The 22,230-nt window shown below is 41.6% G+C and overlaps 1 protein-coding gene across 1 annotated transcript in view; it reads left to right on the top strand.

Moving 5' to 3' along the window:
- Window positions 1–22,230, top strand: part of LOC133969742 (dual specificity calcium/calmodulin-dependent 3',5'-cyclic nucleotide phosphodiesterase 1A-like) — a 234,058-nt gene that overhangs the window by 158,368 nt on the left and 53,460 nt on the right. The window contains exons 12-13 of the mRNA XM_062406389.1: window positions 11,227–11,347; window positions 19,109–19,190. Of these exons, the coding sequence (XP_062262373.1) occupies window positions 11,227–11,347; window positions 19,109–19,190 (203 nt within the window). The remainder of the gene's footprint in view (window positions 1–11,226; window positions 11,348–19,108; window positions 19,191–22,230) is intronic.

Here is a 22,230-nt window from a genome sequence, read left to right on the forward strand (position 1 = left end):
AATGTAGCCTAGCCAGCCCCAGGCCAACGTTACTTACCATGTCTGCCTCCACTCGCTCATCTTTGTCGAGTCCTCCTCGCTCGTCTTCCGGCGCACCTGCTGCTGCTGGGCTGGTGAACCCGGCACCAAATAGGTCCGTCAGTTTGGCACAATTAGCAGCCTCCACCTACAGAGACTTCAGCTTTTTATCCCGATGTTTCTCAGCGCTCCCCGGTCGGTTTTTACTCTTATTATCCATTTTAAGTTTCTGTCTCAGCAGCAACCCGTCCCGCGACTCCCCCCGCCAATGCCATGAGGTCCCGCCCCACCCTGGTTTGTATTGTGATTGACAGCACTGTCAGGGCTCTCTGAGCCTGTCAGCCCATGATTGATTGACAATGACAAACAATAGACCAATAATATGTGTCGATGCTTGCAACACACTGCTAGCCCTCTGTAGCCAATTGGCCGGTCCAATTGGCGGGAATTTAGAGAGGAAGAAGAGAAAAAAAACAAAAACAAAAAAACATAGCGGACCAGACCGGCCCACATTGGGTCAACGGCCCACCGGGACGATGCCCGGTATGCCAGATGGCCAGTCCACCCCTGGTGGTAGCTACCAGTTGGTAAAAGCTGCTGTACTTAGGACACATGAATTGGTATCAGAAGCTTATAATCAGCGGTTCAGATTACTCAGAAAAGAAAAGCCGTCTCACATTGAGTTTGCTCGCGATTTAACTCACTAACTTTAATTGCTGGTTTGCTGCTTCTGAGGTAAATACTATGGAGGATCTTCAAGAACTAGTCTTGCTTAAAAAGTTCAGAATTACTTTGCCTGACCGTGTTGTTACTCACATTCAGGAAAAGCAAGGAAGTAGGGTTTCAGATGCTGCCAGATTGGCAGATGAGTTTGTTCTGACCCATAAAGTGTATTTTGGTGAGAGCCGTGGTCGTGGAGTTTCTGGTTCCAAGAGAGTACGGTTAGGGCTAACTCTAGTAAGTTTTGGTCAGAAGGGACAGAAAGTATTCAGTTAAAGCAGAGCCGGGTTTTTGGCGAAAGCTGGACCCCAATCGCGTCTGTAATTACTGTTTTGGTAAGGGTCTCTGGCGAAATGCTTGTCTAGTACTGAGAAAAAAATCAAGACCGTAATCAGTAAGAGCATGCCATAGACTCTAAAACAAATAGAGTAAGAGTAGCGATTTACACTGAGAACCATAATTAAACAGCAGTTGACATCAACCTGCTTTTTTTAATGTTTCCCGTCTTTTGCTGTCAAAAGCGTGACACCCTCAGCCCGAAATGTGTCTGTCAGAAAAGAGAAAAGTGGACACAGAGTGCAGAATTTTCCAAGAAAAATTTACCACATCCTGTTATTTTACAAAGGCAACTGGAAATACTGTGTCTTTGTTGTGTTCGGAGCAAGTTTCTGTGCTCAAAGAATATATAATATTAATCGCCACTATGAGACTCACCATGGAGAAAAATACGACTACTTCCAAGGACAACTGAGAAAAGCGAAGATAAATTACCTGCTAGCAAGGCTAAAGATACAACAGTCCGTTTTAACCCGGACCCGAGAGATAAGTGATGCAGCAGTGAAAGCTAGATACCTTATTGCTAATGAAATAGCATCACCCAGAGAGCCATACTGTGAGGGTGAGTTTGTGAAAACATGCATGCTAAAGGCTGCAGAAACCGTGTGCCCCGAGAAGCGGCAGGCTTTTGCAAAAATAAGCCTAACGAGGAATACTGTAACAGATAGGATTACCGATCTTTCAGCAGATTTAGATCCAGTAATTGCTTCAAAACCAGCGTAAATGCGATGTCTGCTTCGGAGGCAGACATCGCAAGGGAAAGCGAGGAAATCTGGCGAGCAGAGCCCATGCAGATAAACAGTGAGCTAATGTCTGGGTTTTGCTCTTTATATTTCTAGTTTATCCTTAAAATAGTGTTTATCATCCAAAAACCCTTCACCAATGATTTAAACATAGAGAAATATTGTCGTTATGTATGCGTTATTATGCTATGATTTAACTGGTCTGGCCCACTTGAGATCAAAGTGGGCAGTATGTAGCCCCTTAACTAAGATAAGTTTGACATCCCTGGTCTAGGTGATTTTCAGGGTGATGCAGGTGAACTGGGTTACTGGGTTTTGTGCTTAATTTATCCTGCTACTAACCCGCATGAAGGCTAGGGATTAGTAACTCAGCTACAATGGGTAAGGCAGTTAGTCGGAGGGATGGGGATCCTTATTTAAAGCAGCATGTCACCCTGTCAGATAGTGGCGACAAATTTTATATTAGTATGTAGTTATTCCTTCTTTTTTTTTTATTTAACTTAAGTTTTTATTGAACTTTTCTTAGGCATGGTAAATAAAACATGTTTCTTTATACAGGAACAAGTAGTATATGGTTGAGAATTGACTCTAATAACAGACTTCGCAAATATTTGTCCCAAAAATAGGCAGCTATTACAAAACAAAGTGAGTACATAATGATATCCGCTCATACCTTCATTGTATACCTGCATACACCACCATACATGATATAGCATACATCATATAGACATGTTGCTGAGGTATACAGTATTACAGGATCCAACTTGGGAGAAACACAGCAAAACAATAAAACCAGAGTCCTAGAGGGGATCATTATTTACCTTTATGTAATTCCAAAACCTGTCCCAAGGGGTCACCCCCTCCTCCCTGTCATCACTCAATCTACTAAGCATACATTCATAGGATTGCGGTTTCAGTCATTGCACATACCCATTCTTTCACCTGTGCATTTCTGGCGCCTTCCAAAGTCTTAAGATAACTCGGCAAGCTGTTGTTGCACCCACCGAAATTACAGAAAAATACATTTGGTTATATTGTGTAATTGAGACCCGTCCCCCAGTAAACAGAGCTCTGGACTTAGGGGAATCACTGCTCCAAGCCAGTGTTGTGCAATAGTAGGGGGACTCGACGTTGGCTAATTATCAATAATCATGGAATATGATTATTGAAACAATAAAGATTATTTATTTAAAAATAATTAGATTATTAATTGAAGATGATCAGTAATCAAATAACAATGAAACCATTAATGAGTAAATAAGGAAGTTCAACAATTAAGAATTATTAAATCATTAATTTGAGAATGATAAAGTCTATTTATTAAGAATAATTAAATAATTAATGTAAACTTAAGAATAATCAATCAATGAATAACAACTACTAATGAAAAACAAGTAATTACCAATTCAGAAAGTAAAAGCTATCAATTAATAATGATAAGGTTATCAACCAAGAATAATGAAATAATTAGTTAAAAACAATAAAATCGTCAATTTAAGGATAATACTATCTGTATTAATACTCGAGAAGGGGCACCACCCTGATTACAGGGACCAACAAGTCAGTCTATAAGTAGCACATTCATCACAATTAATCACACTGCAATCCTTCTGATAGGGCTGTGTGTGTGTTCGTGTGTGTGTGCGTGTGTGTGTGTGTGAGAGAGAGAGGAAAAAGGGGGGTCGATGACTCACGAAGTTTAAGAGGGCCGGCTTAACCCTGGGGGTTTGACTACAAAATCGGTGATGTAATATACACCAGGACTAGGCGGAGTCGCCTAAGGAATTAAGAGTCCGAATGGAGGCCGGGCCTCGATGTGTATTGCAATCAATGGTCGACGGACCACGTAGCTTAGAGTCAAGATGGTCAAAGATGGCCGACTTAAACACACGTGAGACAAAGGTTGAGGGAGGACAAAGGGATTCTTTGTCTTAGCTTAGCTTTAGCGCCGAATGGTGTCGAGTTGCGTTCAGGCCCCCTTGATATCAGAATGGCTATATGTAATGTGACTATGTGTGTGTGCGAGGGCGAGGATGTGTGTGTCGGCGGATATGAGAGAATAAATGAGAGAGAGAGAGAGAAACATGCAGTAACACAGATTGGAGATGATCTTAAAAACGCCGTCAGAGGCGATCACACAGTGAGGCCGGCAAACCAGCTACGTGAGAGGTGTCTTTTAACAAATGCACGTCTTCTGTGAGATCGGCCTGACGGAAACACGAATCAAACAGGAAGCGCCGGATCGTCACCGCGCGCTTTTCACAATAAGATCGAAACGGCGGTCTTTCTATAAAAGTACAATCATATAAAACACGCTAAGTATTAAACTAGACTCTGCCCAGACATATGTCTCTTACTTCGTGTTTCTTCGCGGGGTTTCGTGCACGACCGTAGTAGCGCGAATTCCGGAAAGATGAAGTGGATGGGGTCCTGGCCTCAGGACGCTGATCGCGGAGCCGCGGGGGCAACGGCGAGATGACGCTGGGCCGAATTGGAGAGGATGCTTCTCGTTCTCCTTGGCAAGGTCTTTGCCTGTCTGCAGGAAGGAAACCGTGGCCGGATTGGCCGTGGATGGCGGGGAAAGTGTCTCTGTGCTCGGCCAGCGAGAGAGGGGGAGTTTCTGCCGCGCTCTATTCGAAAATAAAAGCAACTAAAAAGAAGCTATTCAGATTAAAAGCTTTAAGGAAAAATAGGAAAGTATAAGCTTACGATGTACTAAAAAAGGATAAGTTAAGCTTAAACTGGATTAGAAAAAGTAGCTTTAAACTAAAAGAGAACTACAAAAAGATAAGTTTAAAATAAACTTCAGAAAGATCAAACAGCTGTTGAATTTGTTTCCTTTGTCTCCTCTGGATCACTTAGAACTAAACTGGAGATGCTAGCTCTATTGTGAGTGGAACTGGAAAGAACTATTTTAGCTGTGTCTGACCTTCAATAGTACCTTGGAGGTGACTCCCGCCTTCTAGCAGGGCTAAGGGTCTCAGGCCAATAGGAAGGTCAGAGTTCAAAATCTGAGGCGCGGCTAGAGACACAGCAGGGGTCATTGACAGTTTCGACTGTGGCTTGCTCCCCCAAAGTACCTGAGGCTGGATCGGAATTTCCCACAAGGCCTCATGTTTACAGTCTCTGTGGCTGTAGGTCCCAACACCAGTTACTTAAAATATTTAGAATCTGAGTCCAGAAAGGTCTAATCAAGACGCATTCCCACATACAGTGGAGGAAAGTACCAGTTTCCCCCTTGCATTTCCAGCACAGATCATCACCCAATAGTTTCATCCTATACAGTCTGGATGGTGTGAAATAGTATTTATGTAATACATTATATTTAAGTTTTCCCCTTGCCTCTCTCACATATTTACCACAATCAGCCACAATTACTGGTCATCTATCACTATAAATCTCTCCACCAAGGTCCCTCTGCCAAATCATCTTTAACTGGTCTGAGTCAGTGCCGAGAGAAGAATTAGCAATTTTATAAAATTGTGAGGCTTTTCATTTTCTGAGTGGAAGTTTCATATAATCGCTCATCATATTATCGGTAATATTGTATGGCTTCGAGGTAATGCAAATCAAATTTCTGCAACAGCTTATCATATGACAAAAACACTCCATCTTCAAATAGATCATTAATGGTGTTTAAACCTCTAGCGTGCCACTGTTTTCAATACACGTGTTTCTTCCCAATGCACACATCGGGATTATCCCACAATGATGAATATTTTTGTAGAGTATGTGTAAGTTTAAACATTTTATGTACTTTACTCCAAACATCCCTTGAATGTAAAAGTATTGGATTTGTAATGTTAGACCTTCTTTGTGACAATAATTCTATAGGTTGGAAAGGCGAGCATATCTCCTTTTCTACCTTCATCCAAGCTGTCTCTACCTCTGCAGCCTGCCAGTACCTTGCTATTTTAGCCATCTCAAAAGCTAAATAATACAATCTAAGATCTGGCAGGCCCAGCCCTCCCTTCTCTTTATGTGCACATAACTTTCTCAATTTAATTTGTGGTCTTTTTACAACCCATAAAAAACGTTTTATTATATCATCCAATTGTCTAAAGATGGTGTATGGTATATTGATAGGTAGCATCATTGCCACATAACTGAATTACGGGGCAATTATCATTTTTATAACATAAATTTTTCAACAATGTCAGTTTTAGTTTTTCCCACTTATCAAGTTTAGGGTTAGGGTTCATCTTTTGAAGTAAAGGGTTAAAGTTAAGTGCCACTATTTCGTCTATATCCTCATGAAGTTTGATGCCAAGATACTTCATTCCCTGTCGTACCCATCTAAAATTAAACTTCTCCACCATAGATGAAATACATGACTTAGAGAGAGGCATTGCCTCGGATTTGCTCCAGTTGATGGAGTAGCCTGAAAATTCTGAAAAAGATTGGATGGTGTCATCAGATGTGGCAGCGAAGTCAGAGGTTTGGATACTACTGCTAAAATGTCATCAGCATATACTAATAATTTATGTTCATTTTCTCCTCCCCTTACACCTCTTATTCCAGGGTGTGCTCTAACAGACACCGCTAAAATCTCTAAAAAGATGATAAACAGTAATAGGCTCAATGAACATCCCTGTCTAGTTCCCTGGGTCAGATTAAAGAAGGGAGAGATTATTCAATTTTTTCATCACTGCCGCCTTGGGTTTTTTATACAACATTTTTATCCATTTAATGAAGTACGAGTTGAAACCAAAATGAGATAGGGTGGAGAACAGAAATTGCCACTCCACCCTATCAAAGGCCTTTTCTGCGTCTAGGGAGATGGCAGCTATAGGAGTATTTTGGGATTTACTCACCACATTAGGTGTAGCAAGAGTCTAACATTATCAGTTGAAGTTAGAATCTTACAATCAAGATTGAGCAGACTGATAGGTCTGAAATTGGAGGGATCTGCTGCATCTTTACCTGTTTTGGGAATTAGTGAGATTACCGCTTCATTAAAAGTTGGAGCTACACAACCCTTATCTAATATCTCTTGATACACCCTCTGTAAAACAGGTATAACAATATTTGCAAATGTTTTATAATATTCCAGCCCGTCATAACCCGGTGACTTCTCATCTTTCAATGAAAAAATTGCCTTCCTTATTTCATCCTCGGTTATAGGTGTTTCCAAACCAGCTGCCTCCTGAGGTGGGAGCTTGGGTACGTCTATATTAAGGAGAAACTGTTCCATATTTTCCTGTGGGGCACTAGGAGACATGGAGGATGTATATAACTTCTCATAATATTGTTGAAATATTCTATTTATATCTTTAGCATCAAAAAATTGTTCACCCCTCTGTTTTATAACTGGTATGGCATTAGCAAAGATTTTTTCCTTCAACTGTCTGGCTAATAACTTCCCCACCTTCGTAAAAGTTTGTTTTCAGTCTATAAAGAGCATATTCTGCTTTTTTATTATAAATGTTATGTAAAGAGTATTTAAGCTTACAAAGTTCTTGAAATTTCCCATAGAAAAGTGTTTCGACAGGTCTAATTCCTTCTCTTTTATCTCCTTCTCCAAATCTTTAATCCTGGTAACATTCTCTCCTTTCTTTTTAGCGGCTTGTGCTATAAATTTTCCTCTCATATATGCCTATGAGTCTTCCCACACAGTCGTTATATCTTCAATATTAATTTCAAAAAAGCTTTTCAAATCTTCTCCTATTGTCTTTTTAAAAGTTGAGTCCGACACTAAGCCAATGTTAGCATCCATCTACCTCTCCTTTTTAGATTGGCTTTTATAAACAAATCGACCGGTGCATGATCTGTAAGGGAGATTGCTTTTATGTCAAGGTTGGCCACATTATCTGCCAGGGAAGTACTTATCAGAAACATATCAATTCTTTTGTGGCAGTGGGAGAAGAAAGTAAAATCCTTCCCATTTTGATTTATCAGCCTCCATCTCACATCGGGTACAAACAGCAACTCACCCCTCTCCATTCATCTCAGTCCATAGCTCCTCCCGATCATTGCTCATTAATGACTTTCTCCGCGGCTTTGACAGTGTTTCAGCTCAGGTTTTTTCCTCTCCATTTAAAGTGCAACGTTGCGGGGAAAGCCAGTATGTATCTAATGTCGAGCTCGTGTAATTTGCGCTTAACCGGTGTGAACGCTCTCCTCTTCTGCGCCAGCTCTCTAGACATGTCCGGAAACATAGATAGGCGACATTTTTCCCGTCACCGTGTTATTCAGCTCCGCCGATGTTTGTTTAATAGAGGAAACGTGGGTTGCAACGTTTTGCAGCGTGTCGTTCATCTTTGAAATTTCTGCAATTAGCATTTCCAACTTATCTGATGTGTTCATGGTTGTAAGGGGAGCGTCAGCGGCCTCGAGGTCAACTTCATGCGCCGGGCTTTTCCGGGTAGACGAGCGCGGAGGGTTTCTGAAATATTTCGATGTCGCCATGTCTTCAAATCCTTTCCCTGACCGAGAGTATTCTATTTGAGCAATTAAAGTTCTCAGGGTGAGCGTTAGATTACTTAAATGTATGCGTTTTACATTAACAACTCCAAAAATAGCATGTGCGGGACAATAGCCACCCTAACACGTGGCTATCTCGGATGCTGCACATGACTCAAGTTATTGCTTGTTTTAAAAGTGCCTCTAGGTTGCAGGTGAACTGGTGAAATGGCTTCCATTAGAGACTTTGTTCTGTCTCCAAGTCATGATTTGCTAAAGTCCTACAAGAAAGATCAGTTCTTGAAAGTAGTTGACCATTACAGTTCTGAACTTCCAAAAAAGAAAGATGAATTGTTGGCCACATTAAAGGACCAATTGGTGGGGAAAAGGTTTAGCCTGTACTAGGGGGGAGTTTAAAAGCACCTGTAGAAATGGATAGTGTTCCGGAAGTCGCCTCCACCAGGGTAACTGGGCCAGTTAAAGTGGACAATATGGCTCCTGGGTTCAACAAAAACAGCTTATTTTGCTACAACTGCAACAGGAATATAAAAATACTCTGGAGCTAGAAACGTTAAGACAAGATGCCCATCTTGTCAAGGCTGAACTAGCCTATGTTCTGGCAAGACAACAGTTGGAGTAGGAGCCATATAAGCTGGAGCTTATGGACAAAGTAAAAAGGTTCATGCTGGTGCAGCAGGCCCTGCTGACAGATAGAGAGACACTCGCAGAGGAGCAGTGATCAACATCTATCCCTACCCATCAGCCATAGTCAAAGCTATAACCAAATTAATGCACACTGCCTGACAACTGGTAGAAGCCGACTTTTATGTGATTTGTTCTTCTCAGTCTTGTCTCTGCTGCAGTGCTTGCTTCCCTAGCTGAAGAATCCAGTCATTCAGAGTAAGAGCATAGAGAGGTGCAGCCAATGCTAGCTAATCATTTCGTTAGAACCAATCGCAATGATTGGTGAAGTTTTTTACAGTTCTGCAAGGGCCACATAAAGCAGTTTTTGTAATTTTTTTCAGCTGACTTTATTTATTGTAAAATGGTAAATGGTTTTGTATTTATATTGCGCTTTTCTAGTCTTGATGACCACTCAAAGCACTTTACAGTACAGTTTTCCATTCACCCATTCACACACACATTCATACAGTTGTTGGGACATGGTTTTTGTGCAAACCACAGGCCTCCTTTCAGTCAAGCTTGTAACAAACATGCCGCATGTGCTGGAGTGGACTCAATCCCCCAAGATGCCACAGGTTCCATTGATCTTAGGAAGTCAAGGAACTCAGTCCCCCAGAGGATGTAATAGGATGCTGCATGTCCTGGGGTCTGGGCAATGTCACACAAAGGTGTCAAGAACCACCAGGGTCAACTCCTATTGGTCACTCTGGTCCAAGACCTGTGAGGTCACCGGGGCCAATATAAGGAGAGGTCTCCCCAAGATCTTTCTCTTTCTACAATCCTTCGAAGGCCAGCAGGCTGTCCAGCCTCTCTTCTCCTAATCGCCAAGGGGGGGGCCTGGCTGATCCAGCTTCGTTCTCTATCCAAGCCACAACCGGAGGTCAGAGGTGCAGCTCCCCTGCTCACCCTTCAAGGAAATCTCCTCGCCCTTCAAGCTCTACAAAACTCCTCGTAGCGACGCGATGTCCTGCACTTCAACCAGCATCTGAGCACACGGCTCGACAGAATCGCAAATGCAGAACTCTACGACCACAAAGCCAGGCGACGTCACAGAACTGCAAACTGAACAGCAACTTCTTTTCCTCTTTCCCTCGGACTGGTAACATAATCTGGGCTTAATAATTATACTACGCTAAGCAAGACTGTTTATTTGATCGGTGTGTGTTTCTAAGTTTGATATGTGGTGTGATATTGTGGCAACAAGTTATTTGTAAGTAACTGTTAGTTAGACCCTTCACAGGCCTCCTTTGTAGGTCTCTCTGACTCTTGCATTATCTGATTAACATCTTCACAGACACACGCATAGTCTCCACCTAGTTAAACCTTCCCCCATGAAGCAACCTCAGAAGAAGGGGGGGGGTGCTCTTATCTTAGGGACCATTATTTAAAGCATGCTAATTTACATTCACACACACACTCACACACCTCCTAGTTAGTTAGTTTGATTGTTTAGTAATTTGTGTTTTTATACTTTATTATGTTCATAATAAATGTTCTTCTTTCACAAATGTTCTGTCATTAATATTGCATAAGTGAATCTTGCCAACCGTTACACTGTTAAGAACTCCATCACCTTCATTGTTCATTATATAATCTTTAATGGTAAAATATTGAGATTTCTAATTGAACTAGATCTAAATGAGACTGATCTTAATCAATACATTGGCTATCTTTTCACTTCTATGAATGGTGGTGCCCCACGAGAACTTTAACCAGTTAAAGTTATGATTTAATATTAATATTTTAAATATTAATGTTTTATATTTTATTTTGATAACCAAATTTATTGAGTGCCTAAAGGCACACCATTCTATGGTAACACTTTTTAAGCACTATTGCACAACACAGTGCATCTATTCGCAGCACTTTGTTATTCTATGGGGGGCCATTCAGGGTTCAGCATCTTGCCCTAGGACACTGCGGCATGCAGATGGGTCAGACTGGGAATCAAACCGCCAACCTTCAGGTTGGAGGACAACCACTCTACCCCTCAGCCACAGCCGCCCCTAGCGATTGCAGGCTAATGACTCTTTTTTGGGAAACTAGCTCAGGATTTAGAGCAGGTCATCCACTTACCAGAATATTTTTGGTTCAATCCCTGGGTTTTCCGGTCCTTAGACAGGACACTGAACCTTAAATACCACAGATGGCAACTGATCATCATATGTGATCATAGGGTGAATGTGACATTGCAATATGAAGCACTTTACAGTGCTATCAGCAATAGTGACTGATGCTTACTTCCTGCTGAAAATTGTGCTGGGATCTCGTCAGTGGAGGAACCAGCAAGACAAATTGTTGTCCTCTTGTTTCGGTTTTGCAGGATTGACAAACCGAAGGCCTTATCTTTGCTGCTGCACACCGCTGACATCAGCCACCCAGCAAAATGCTGGGAACTCCATCACCACTGGACCACATCCCTTCTGGAGGAGTTCTTCAGACAGGTAAAGCCAACTGTGCAGATAACATCTACAATATACTGTAAACCCAAAGAGTACTACAAACTCAAAAGTTTATTTAGGGTTTACTCGATGGCTGGTTTTCATGGCTGTACCCGTACTCACCAATATCACTGTCATATTCTCTCACATCATTTTTCTTTACACTGTATACATTAGTTTAAATCCATTCATATTTTTCTATATTTCTATATATTTATTTCATATTTTGACTTATTACTGCTGATGTATTTTTGCTGCTTTGATATTGCAAATTTCCTTCTTATCTAATCGTAATGCTTACGAGTTAGTAGTACTGTTCTATTATTAAGTAATGCAGTTTTAATTTTACTTGGATCAATGTTTGTTAGTGAATATCCATATCTGAATTATAACTTTGTGTGTACGGAGGGAGGCAGTGTCTGAAGTCAAAACACTTAGGCACAGTGTTCAGGTTTCAGAAAATGCAAGATGTCTACCCTTAGGCAAGTGAGGAGGCAACAGAGAAAAACGAGTGAAACTGCCTAGGTTCAAAATAAAACCCAACAACCTAGATTTACATTACATTACTTTTCATTTAGCTCATGCTTTTATCCAAGGCAACTTACAATAAGTACATTCAACCATGAGGGTACAAACCCAAAACAACAATAATCAAGCAAGTGCAATTTTCTTCAAGAAAGCCAAACTACAAAACGCTATATGTAAGTGCCATATGAGTGCTACTAAAGTTCTTTTTTTTGTTATCCAAGGTGTAATCAGAAGACATGTGTCTTTAGTTTGCTGCAAAAGATATGAAGACTTTCTGCTGTCCTGATGTAATTGGGGAGCTCATTCCACCATTTAGGAGCAAGGACAGCAAAGATTCATGATTTTAGAGTGGTTAGCTAGGGGAGCAACAAGCCAATGGGGGATGCAGAGCGGAGTGGATGGGCTGGGGTGTAAGGTTTGACAATGTCTTGGATGTAGTCTGGACCTGATCCGTTTGCAGCACGTTACGCAAGTACTCGTGTTTTGAAATGGATTCGGGCGGCTAATGCTAACTTGTAGAGGGAACAGAGTAGTGTGAGTGAATTAAGGTAAGTCGGTTGGCTCCATTCTGGATGAGCTGCAGAGGTCGGATGACACTAGCAGGTAGACCAGCCAGGAGGGAGTGGCAATAGTCTAGGTTTGAGATGACCAGAGCCTGGACAAGAACCTCGGCCGACTTCTGAGTGAGAAGGGGACATATTCTCCTGATGTTGTGCAGCATGTATCTACAGCAGGGGTGTCAAACTCAAATACACAGTGGACCAAAATTAAAAATTGCTACAAGTCAAGGGCCAGAAGGGTTCAACGTTTATTTAAAACTTATTGAAACAACCTTAGTGCACATATTGAACCTGGAACTAACAAGGCCTATAGAGTATTGCTGATAAAACAACATTAATTAGGAAATAAATGAAATATAAATAATACATCATACATAAATAAATATAAAAGGAATAACATCAGGTTCATTAACTGCTTATGGTTCTATCTACAGTATCTGCATCTCCTACAACCGCAGCTTGGTTTTAAAAGCCCTCACTGTAGCGTACATGTCAGTGATGACACAGCCCCTGAAGCTGCAGGTTGAGCGCATTCAGGTGGCCCGTGATGTCACACAGAAACGTTTTATTTCGGAGCACTGTTGTGCCTTTCTCTTTGCTTTCCAAAAACTCACAGATCTCCTAACGCAACTTGAAAAATCTATCTGGCCCCTTTCCCTGGCTTAGCCATCGCACCTCTGTGTGATAGGGCAAGTCACCATATTCTGAACTTAAGTTCTCCAGAAAAGACTTGAACTGGCGGTTATTTAAACTTTTAGCTCTGATAAAGTTAACCGCTAATGTGACGATCCTCATCACATGTTCCATTTTCAAGGCTTTGCCACACAACGACTCCTGGTGTATGATGCAGTGATAAGCTGTCACCTCACTTGTGACGTTTTCCTCAATCTTTTCTCGTATCCTCCCCACCAATCCACTCTTTTGACCGTAAATCGCAGCTTCCACCTGTCTTGGAAATTCCTGTTTTCAAATTCCACCTTTCGTTTAGCAATTTTTTTGGTGGGGGGGTAGTGTTTGCGGGTCGCGATTGAAGAGCTGACACACGGGCAGAGCATTGTGGGCAGTGTTTGCCAGCTCCTCAGTAAGGTAAGTAGCTATTGGCTGTCCTAAAAGTCGCTAGTTGTCGCTAAATGATGTCATCGCCTAATTTGCATAACTGTAATGGTCGCTGTAGGACAGGGGATCTCAAACTTTTGTTAGCTGCCCCCCTCTGTCGACAACCTCAAACAATCACATTCCAAACTTACTATGGCCTAGACCAAAGAGCTGTCAAAGGACACCAGAAACAAAATTGTAGACCTGCACCAGGATGGGAAGACTTAATCTGCAATAGGTAAGCAGCTTCGTGTGAAGAAATCAACTATGGGAGCAATTATCATAAGTGAGAAAAGTTAGAAAATGGAAGACATATAAGACCACTGATAATCTCCCTCGATATGGGGCTCCACGCAAGATTTCACCCCGTGGGGTCAAAATTATCATAAGAACGGTGAACGAAAATCCCAGAACCACACAGGGGGACCTAGTGAATACCTGCAGAGAGCTGGGACCAAAGTAACAAAGGCTACCATCAGTAAAACACTACGCCGCCAGGGACTCAAATCCTGCAGTGCCAGAAGTGTCCCCCTACTTAAGCCAGTAGATGTCCGTCTGAAGTTTGCTAGAGTGCATTTGGATGATCCAGAAGAGGATTGGGAGAATGTCATATGGTCAGATGAAACCAAAATATAACTTTTTGCTTAAAAACTCAACTCATCGTGTTTGGAGGAGAAAGAATTCAGACATGCATCCAAAGAACACCATACATACTGTGAAGCATAGGGGTGGAAACATCATGCTTTGGGGCTGTTTTTCTGCAAGGGGACCAGGACGACTGATCTGTGTAAAGGAAATAATGAATGGGGCCATGTATCGTGAGATTTTGAGTGAAAACCTCCTTCCATTAGCAAGGGCATTGGAGATGAAACGTGGCTGGGTCTTTCAGCATGACAATGATCCCAAACACACCTGCCTGGGCAACGAAGGAGTGGCTTCGTAAGAAGCATTTCAATGTTCTTGAGTGGCCTAGCCAGTCTCCAGATCTCAACCCTATAGAAAATCTGTTGAGGGAGTTGAAAGTCTGTGTTACCCAGCGACAGCCCCAAAACATCCCTGCTCTAGAGGAGATCTGCATTGAGGAATGGGCCAAAATACCAGCAACCGTGTGTGAAAAGCTTATGGAGATTTACAGAAAACGTTTGACCTCTGTCACTGCCAACAAAGGGTATATAACAAAGTATTGAGATGAACTTTTGTTATTGACCAAATACTTATTTTCCACCATAATTTGCAAACAAATTCTTGAAAAATCAGACGGTGATTTTCTTGATTTTTTTTCTCATTTTGTCTCTCATAATTGAGGTATGCCTATGATGAAAATGAGAGACTGTGAAGCAAATTACTCCTTCGATTAGGCTACGAATTGGCCTGCTGCAAGTGCAGGAAGGTATTACTAAGGAAGGAGTCTTTAAAAAGACCGTTTATTAAGCAATTAATATCTGAATTATAGAGGAAACAAGAGCAATCGCACAAACTCTGCAGGGAGTCGTCTCAGGGAGGGTGAGCGCTGACCATGCCTGCAGCTACTTTTAGACTCCGAAGCGTACGAGCAACTCGCGTTCAAATGATAAAACTCCTCTTTTGATTGGTGGATCAGGAACAAAACGGTATTTGATTTGTTTGTGTCAGTCCAGCCCCTAGCAATTCACTGAGGGAGCTTTCACTAACCAGTTTTTTTTTGTCTGTGACATTGCGCCCCCATGAATAGTGTCCGTGCGCCCCCCACTTTGAGAACCACTACTGTAGGATGTACAGAAAGTGAGAAAAAAACACCCTAAATATGTTTAGAACTACTAATAAGCTTTCTCCTACAGAACCGTATTACATTCACCTCACAAAAAATAATTCTGTTTTTATGTGATAATTATCTTGGAAATTCCGAGATAAATGGCCAAACATTTTTTAAATAAAAGTGAATGCAAAACGCTTTCGTATTCTTCTGTTGATTATAATTTTTTTATCTTGCCATTGAATTAGGCCATCACTTCTCAAAATAACTTCATGACTTTAATGCTGTATCTAGACCCACATACATTAATAAATGTTGACCTGTATAAGTTTTTTTTTTTTTCTTAAGTTTGGTTTAGTTTTTAGGGCCCTGAAAGGGTTCAGTTTCACCACGTTCCACTCGAGAGGTGTGGAAATGTCTCAATTCTTAGCTGCATCACGATGTGGACTATGCATAGATGAAGAGACTGAACTCAATGACTCATGTTTTTTCCAGTGACAGTGAAGATACATTGACATTTACATCCCGCTCTGTAAGCCAGGGCAGGATCAGTGCTGGCTTTGCGCACGTGCGATTCATTTGCAGTCTGGAGGTCGCGGAGCGTGGGTCTCCTCTCTGCTCTGACTGCAGCTGGTAGACTGACCCTCTTTGAGTGCGTTGGGACGGCGTTGGGGCTTACGGCAGCACCCGCTGCTCGTTGAGGACTGTAACTGCAGAACGATACGTGCTTTCACGTGAAAATCTCCCATATCACCATAAGAAGTCGCTAGATTGGTTGCTAGTAGCTTTTGACAAAAAAGTGGCCATGAGGGTTTGGAAAGTCGCCAGATTTAGCGACAAAGTTGCTAAGTTGGCAACACTGATTGTGGGATTTGTCATTCACCCTTGACCTGCCCACTCATCAGCCAATGAGAGCCTGCCATCCCACACAACCCCCCCAGTCATTGATCTAGAACTGTCACGTGCCCCATCCCGACCTGTTCACTGACCCTCAGGAATTCTCAATACTCATTTTGTATTGAAAACTTGCAAAACACTGCCGGCGGGCCAGCTCTAATAGTAAAGAGATTTGATCTTACGGGCCAAAGATAATTCATCCAGATGTGGCCAACGGGCCTTGAGTTTGACAAATGTGATCTACAGGAACGGGGTGTTGCAGTAATGTTGGCAGTAAGGGAGAGTTGACTGTTGAGTGTCACACCCATGTTCCTTGCAGTCTGGGGGGGGACTACCATGAAGTTGTCAAAGGTAATAATCAGGTCATGGGTGGGAGAGCCTTTCCCTGGAAGGAGAATTAGTTTGGTCCTGTCAAGGTTGATTTTAATTGATTTCTTTTGAAAGGAAAATTTGCATTCTCATTCAAAAAATGTTACTCTCTTATATACATGTTATTTTGCTCTTAATCATGGAGTTGAATGACTCTTTCATTATGTTATGTTAAGGCAGTTTGGTGCATTGCTGTTATGCTAAGAAATAATGCCGGTAATTGAAAATATTTACCTGTGCTGCTACTGGTTACCTAGTCTGATAATTCAAAATGTTCATCAAATTATCTGTTGTCAGGTGCGGTAGCATTAGCCTCTCTGCTAACATTAATTAAGGTGAGCTTGTTAACATTTGCAGTCCATTCCAATACATGCTTATCCTGATGCTTTTATATAAAGCAACTTCCAATTAGTTAACATCTATAACATGCCAATCCAATTAGGTTGAGTTCAGCATCTTGCCAAAGGACACTTCAGCATGCAGATGGGGAAGACTGGGATCGGTCCGCCAACCTTCTGGTTGGACGATAACCCCTCTTCCCTTTATTGAAGGCTGCCCTGCAGAGGACAGGTTACTTCACCCTGGTTGATACTGCTGTCGATATGTTACCCTCATATACAGACAAGCTAGAAATTCAAATCGTCTGGTTGTAGCACTAGCGTCTCGATCCTGGTCTTTCCCATATCCATGCCCAAGTGTCCTTGGGCAAGATACTGAACCCCTCATAGAAAAAAAACAGCAAATATATATATATACATATAAATACATGTCTGCTCTTTATAAATGGCAAACAAAAGTGTACATTAAATCGCTTGAGTGGTCATCAAGTCTAGAAAAGCACTATATAAATACAGACCACATTCCCCATCAGTAGAAGCGCCATCAACTTCAAGACTTTATTGTCATATTCACAACAACTAAATACAGCACTTCAATCAATCCAATTTTATTTGTACGCTAGTGCGCCTAGTGTTCTGGCGGGGAATTAAGACGTGCAACCCTTGGGGAACCATACACCAAAACGAGTCCGTCGATCCAGCTGCGTGGCCAGCCACGGTTGCAGTTGCAGTACTATAATTCGGCCTTTAGTAAACGCACATTGGAGACATTGAATTTTTCACGTCTGCGGCATGCCTCCAGAATATCTCCCCCTCCTTCTACGTTTCAGATATGCTGGAGTTGTCGCCCATATGTTCATGAGCTCTTCTGTGGTGAAAGAGCTGCGGGTATCAGAGCAGAAATCAGGAGCAACACAAAAAAAGTGTGCACAAACACACCAAGGCGGCCGTTTGCGATGCTATCTTGACCTTAACGGGTGGTTAACCATAACCAGTAAAAGAAACAGGATTCTCAAATATGTGTCCCTTTGGTCCCGGTGGGAGAGAGTAGTGTGTAGTGTGTAGGGTTCAGGAGATGTTATCTTCAGTTTACCTTTTTGGCCTGTAGACAAACTAAAATGGTCCAGATAGTTAGGTAGGGAGGAGGTGGATTTGACTAACGACTCAAAGCGCTTCATGATGCTGGAGGTGAGTGCTAGTCATTCAGGCAGAAGGTTTAGATACAGGGACAATGATGGTCACTCTGAAGCATCCAGGGACTACAGACTTGAGCAGTGACAAGTTTTAAATGTCTGTGAAGGCTGATCTGCACACACCTTCAGAGCTCAGCCAGGGATGCAATCGGGTCCAGCTGCCTTGCGTGTGTTAGTTAGTTAAGTGATTTACTCACATTTGCCCTGGATATTACATTTAGGCAGCGGGCCAAGGCCTCTTTTACCACCACATTAAGGGAGTTGCACTCAAAGTGAGCATACCAGTACTGTTCTGGGAGAGATGCAGACAACACCTCACCACTGCTGGTCCTCTTTTTCAGTCTGTGATGGTTTTTAGTCCATCCCACATGTTCCTAGTTTTAGTGACCTTGTAGTGAGACTCCACTTTGTCCCTATACTTTCTCTTAGCACTGCTAATACCAGTCTGGAGCACATCCCTGGACTTGCTTTACTCCTCCAGATCATCTGAGTTGTGGCCGTTGTTCTGTGCTTTAAGTTTGGCATGGACGTGACCATTAATCCAGGGTTTCTGGTTCGGGAATATCCGTACGACATCATCGATGCCATTGAACCATAAAATGCTTTAAGATTTAGAAGCATTTTTATTCGTAAGGACTGAAAATTTGGCCTCTAAATCGTACTTTTGAATCACATCAGGAGGGGATTATAGAGCCACTGTAGGCTAAAGTACACATTACAGCCAACAGTAACTCGTAACATGCAAATTGTTTGTACTTTTAGCAGGAATATGAGCCAAACATTGCTGACTCTCCTTACTGTGGTCACTAAAACACTAATGCTGCAGTCCACAAAAATAATATTGCTGTTTAAACATTCTTAGATAATAAACATTTTAGCACAAAAACCATTTTGAGTGATGTCAACTTCATTATATGTCTAAATAATGGTGCTTGATACTTTTATTGATCATAATGTCATAATGTTGTTCAGAGGAAATTATGCATTTATTATTTTGTATTGTAATTGGAAGTGAACCTGTGCTGACTTTGTTATGTTGAATTTGTTTTCAGGGTGACAAAGAAGCAGAGTTGGGTCTACCTTTCTCTCCACTATGTGACCGCAGTTCCACCATGGTGGCACAGTCCCAGATTGGTAAAGTATACTAATACAACAAATGCTTCATGTTAAGTCCCCAGGGGACATAGTGGTTGTTCATATTTGTATATTTGTAAAATAAGTTTTACATCTCTAAACCTGGTAATCAGTATCAGTTGAACAGTTATTAGACCTGTACTATGAATTGAGTTATAACTCCTCTGATTTAACTCAGGGTTAAATAACACGTTGTGGTTGACAAACCCTGGATGACTGAATCTCTGTTAAACAGTACTACAAAGATGATTCATATTTTGTCCAGTTAAGTCAGATTTTTTCGTTATTGGAGTATGTTTACAAAGATGTCCTTATGCATAAAAGGGGGATTTTCAGCAGCACAATGAGATTATTTGTAATGACCCATGCTTAGTACTTGTCTAAGGAAAAGTGCACATTGATTCTAAGGGGATACGAACAGTTTATAAAATGTGGTAAATGGCCTATACAGTTGCAAACTCAAATACTCAACCCCCTCACCTCAAAATACATTATAGTGATGTGGATGACAGATAATGACAATAAATTTAAAAAAAAATCATTAAACAACAAAAGATATGTATTGATAAATATTTTAAATGTTTTGACAACAGAAGTTGACTTAAATTTGAAGTTCAAATGAAAAATGTAACTCTTTTAAAACATGTGCATGTTCATTAATATTCATCCCCCAGCTTCAGTACTTTGTGGCGCATTCTCTAGCTTTTATAACTTCTAACAAACGTTTTCGGTAAGTGCGGACAAGCTTCTTACAACTCTCTCTTTTGCCCATTTTTCACGTGCAAAAGCCTCTAGCTCAGTGATGTGTGATGGCTTCCGTGCTGCAACTGCCTCCTTTAAATCCCACCAAAGATTTTTTATCAGATTTAAATCTGGTGACTGAGAAAGCCACTCCAGGTCTTTCCAGGATCTTTTCTCAACCAAGCTTTGCTTGACATGGTGGTGGGCTTTGGATCATTGTCTTTCTGGAAAGTCCAATGATCACCAAGGTTTAATTTGTCAACAGAAGGCATCACATTCCTCTTTAAAATGGCCTGGTATTTCTGATAATTCATGATGCCAGGTACACGATTAAGATTACCAGTTCCTGCCGCAGAAAAACAGCCCCACATCATCAATGACCTACCATCAGGCTTAACCTTAGGGATGGTATTCTTCTGGTTATAAGCCTGTCCTTTTGCATGCCAGACCTACCGCTGGTCCATATAGTTACAGTTTGGTTTCATCAGTCCATAGAACTGTCCCCCAAAACTCAGTCATCTTATCCAAATTTCTCCTGGCATATTCTAGTCGACTTTTGATGTTTCCTTGTGGTCAAGGTTTGAACTTCAGCAAGTCATCTTCACCACGTCTATATGCCTAAATGCATTGAGTTGCTGGCATATGATTGGCTGATTAGCTATTTGTGTTAACAAGCAATTGAACAGGTGTGCCTAAGTGGCCGGTTTGTGTGTATATATATATAGTGATTTTCCCATATATCACACCATTTATTCACTGTCAACAAGGGAGAGTTGGGGATCAGTATTTTGCCCAAAGATGAGCTGGAGGAACTGGGTATCAATCCACATACTTTCTGGATAATGGATGCCCCATCTATGTCCTGAGCTTGAGTCAGATTAACAACATAAAACTGGGGGCCAGGAGGCTTTTTTTAACAAAGCATTACAGACTGAGCAAATTCTAAAGAAATCCAATTCAATTTTATTTGTATAGCCCCAAATCATAATATACATTATCTCCAGGCATTTTACATAGTAAGTTCGATACCTGAAAATTATTGAGAAACCTAACAGTTTCCACCCAAAGCAGCACTTTGGTGACTGAAAAAAGAAAAAACTACCTCGTTAACTGCAAGAAACCTCTAGCAGAAGCAGACTCATATTGGGCGGCCATCTGCCTCGACCAGTTGGGGTGAGCGGAGAAAAAGGGTAAGAGAGGAAAGGTGGTTGAAAGTCAGAGATACCTGCAGAGAGAGAGATAGAAAATCTTTATATGTACTCTAGAATCTAGCGCTTTTATAGTCTTGATGACCACTCACAACGCTTTGCTGTAGTGTTTTGCAATTCACCCAATCTCACACATTCATGCAGTGAATACATGTGCAGCACTTTCATTATGAGAAATCTATTTTGGGGTTCAATATGATCCCTGCCCAGCTTCACTGCCACTTTAGTGTTATTTAGTTAGCCTATAAGTTAAAATAAATGGTACGTGGTCTGTATTTATATCTGGCCTTTGTAGTCTTGATGACCACTCAAAGCACTACAGTACAGTTCTTTGCCATTCAACAGTCATAAGCTGATTTCAAACATGACCTCTGGGTCAAATCTGGAAAATTGGCCACTGAGTTTACCAAGCGTCTGCCTTTCAACGATTCACACCCCGACGGATGCTTTCACAATAGCATCGGAGCAGGAAAGCCGGGTGCAGCAGACAGAGACAGGAAGTGACGTATTAACTCAACTGCGTAGATCACGGGATCATGTTTACAACACCTTGACACTGTCATTAGCTCTGAACTGGGCGGCTGTGGCTGAGGTGGTAGAAAGCTGTCCTCTAACCAGAGGGTTCGATATTGTCTGTGTTGTGTATTGACCGCCTAAGTTTGTCCCTTCACGCTCACTATTATGATCCTTTATGTTACGTGCATACGTTGTTGCAATCCTCTGTTCTGTGTACAAACTAATACAGGTTTATGAGTAGTTATCCCGTGTCTCCCGTGTATTCATTATTGGCGATAATAGCGTGACAGTCTGGATCTACACGCCTGTCCTTGGGCAAGTTACTGAACAAATGGTGAATGGTTTTGTATTAATATAGCGCTTTCCTAGTCTGATGATGAACACTCAAAGCTCTTTACGGTACAGTTTTTACATTCACCCATTCACAGACACAATCATACAGTGCATCTATTAGCAGCACTTTGTTTGTTCTATGAGGGGCAATTCAGGCGTTCAGCATCTTGCCCATGGACACTTGGGCATGCAGATGGGGAAGACTGGGGATCAAACTGCAGACCTTCAGGTTGGAGGACGAC

This window comes from Platichthys flesus, chromosome 15, assembly GCF_949316205.1.
Source record: "Platichthys flesus chromosome 15, fPlaFle2.1, whole genome shotgun sequence".
NCBI lineage: Eukaryota > Metazoa > Chordata > Actinopteri > Pleuronectiformes > Pleuronectidae > Platichthys > Platichthys flesus.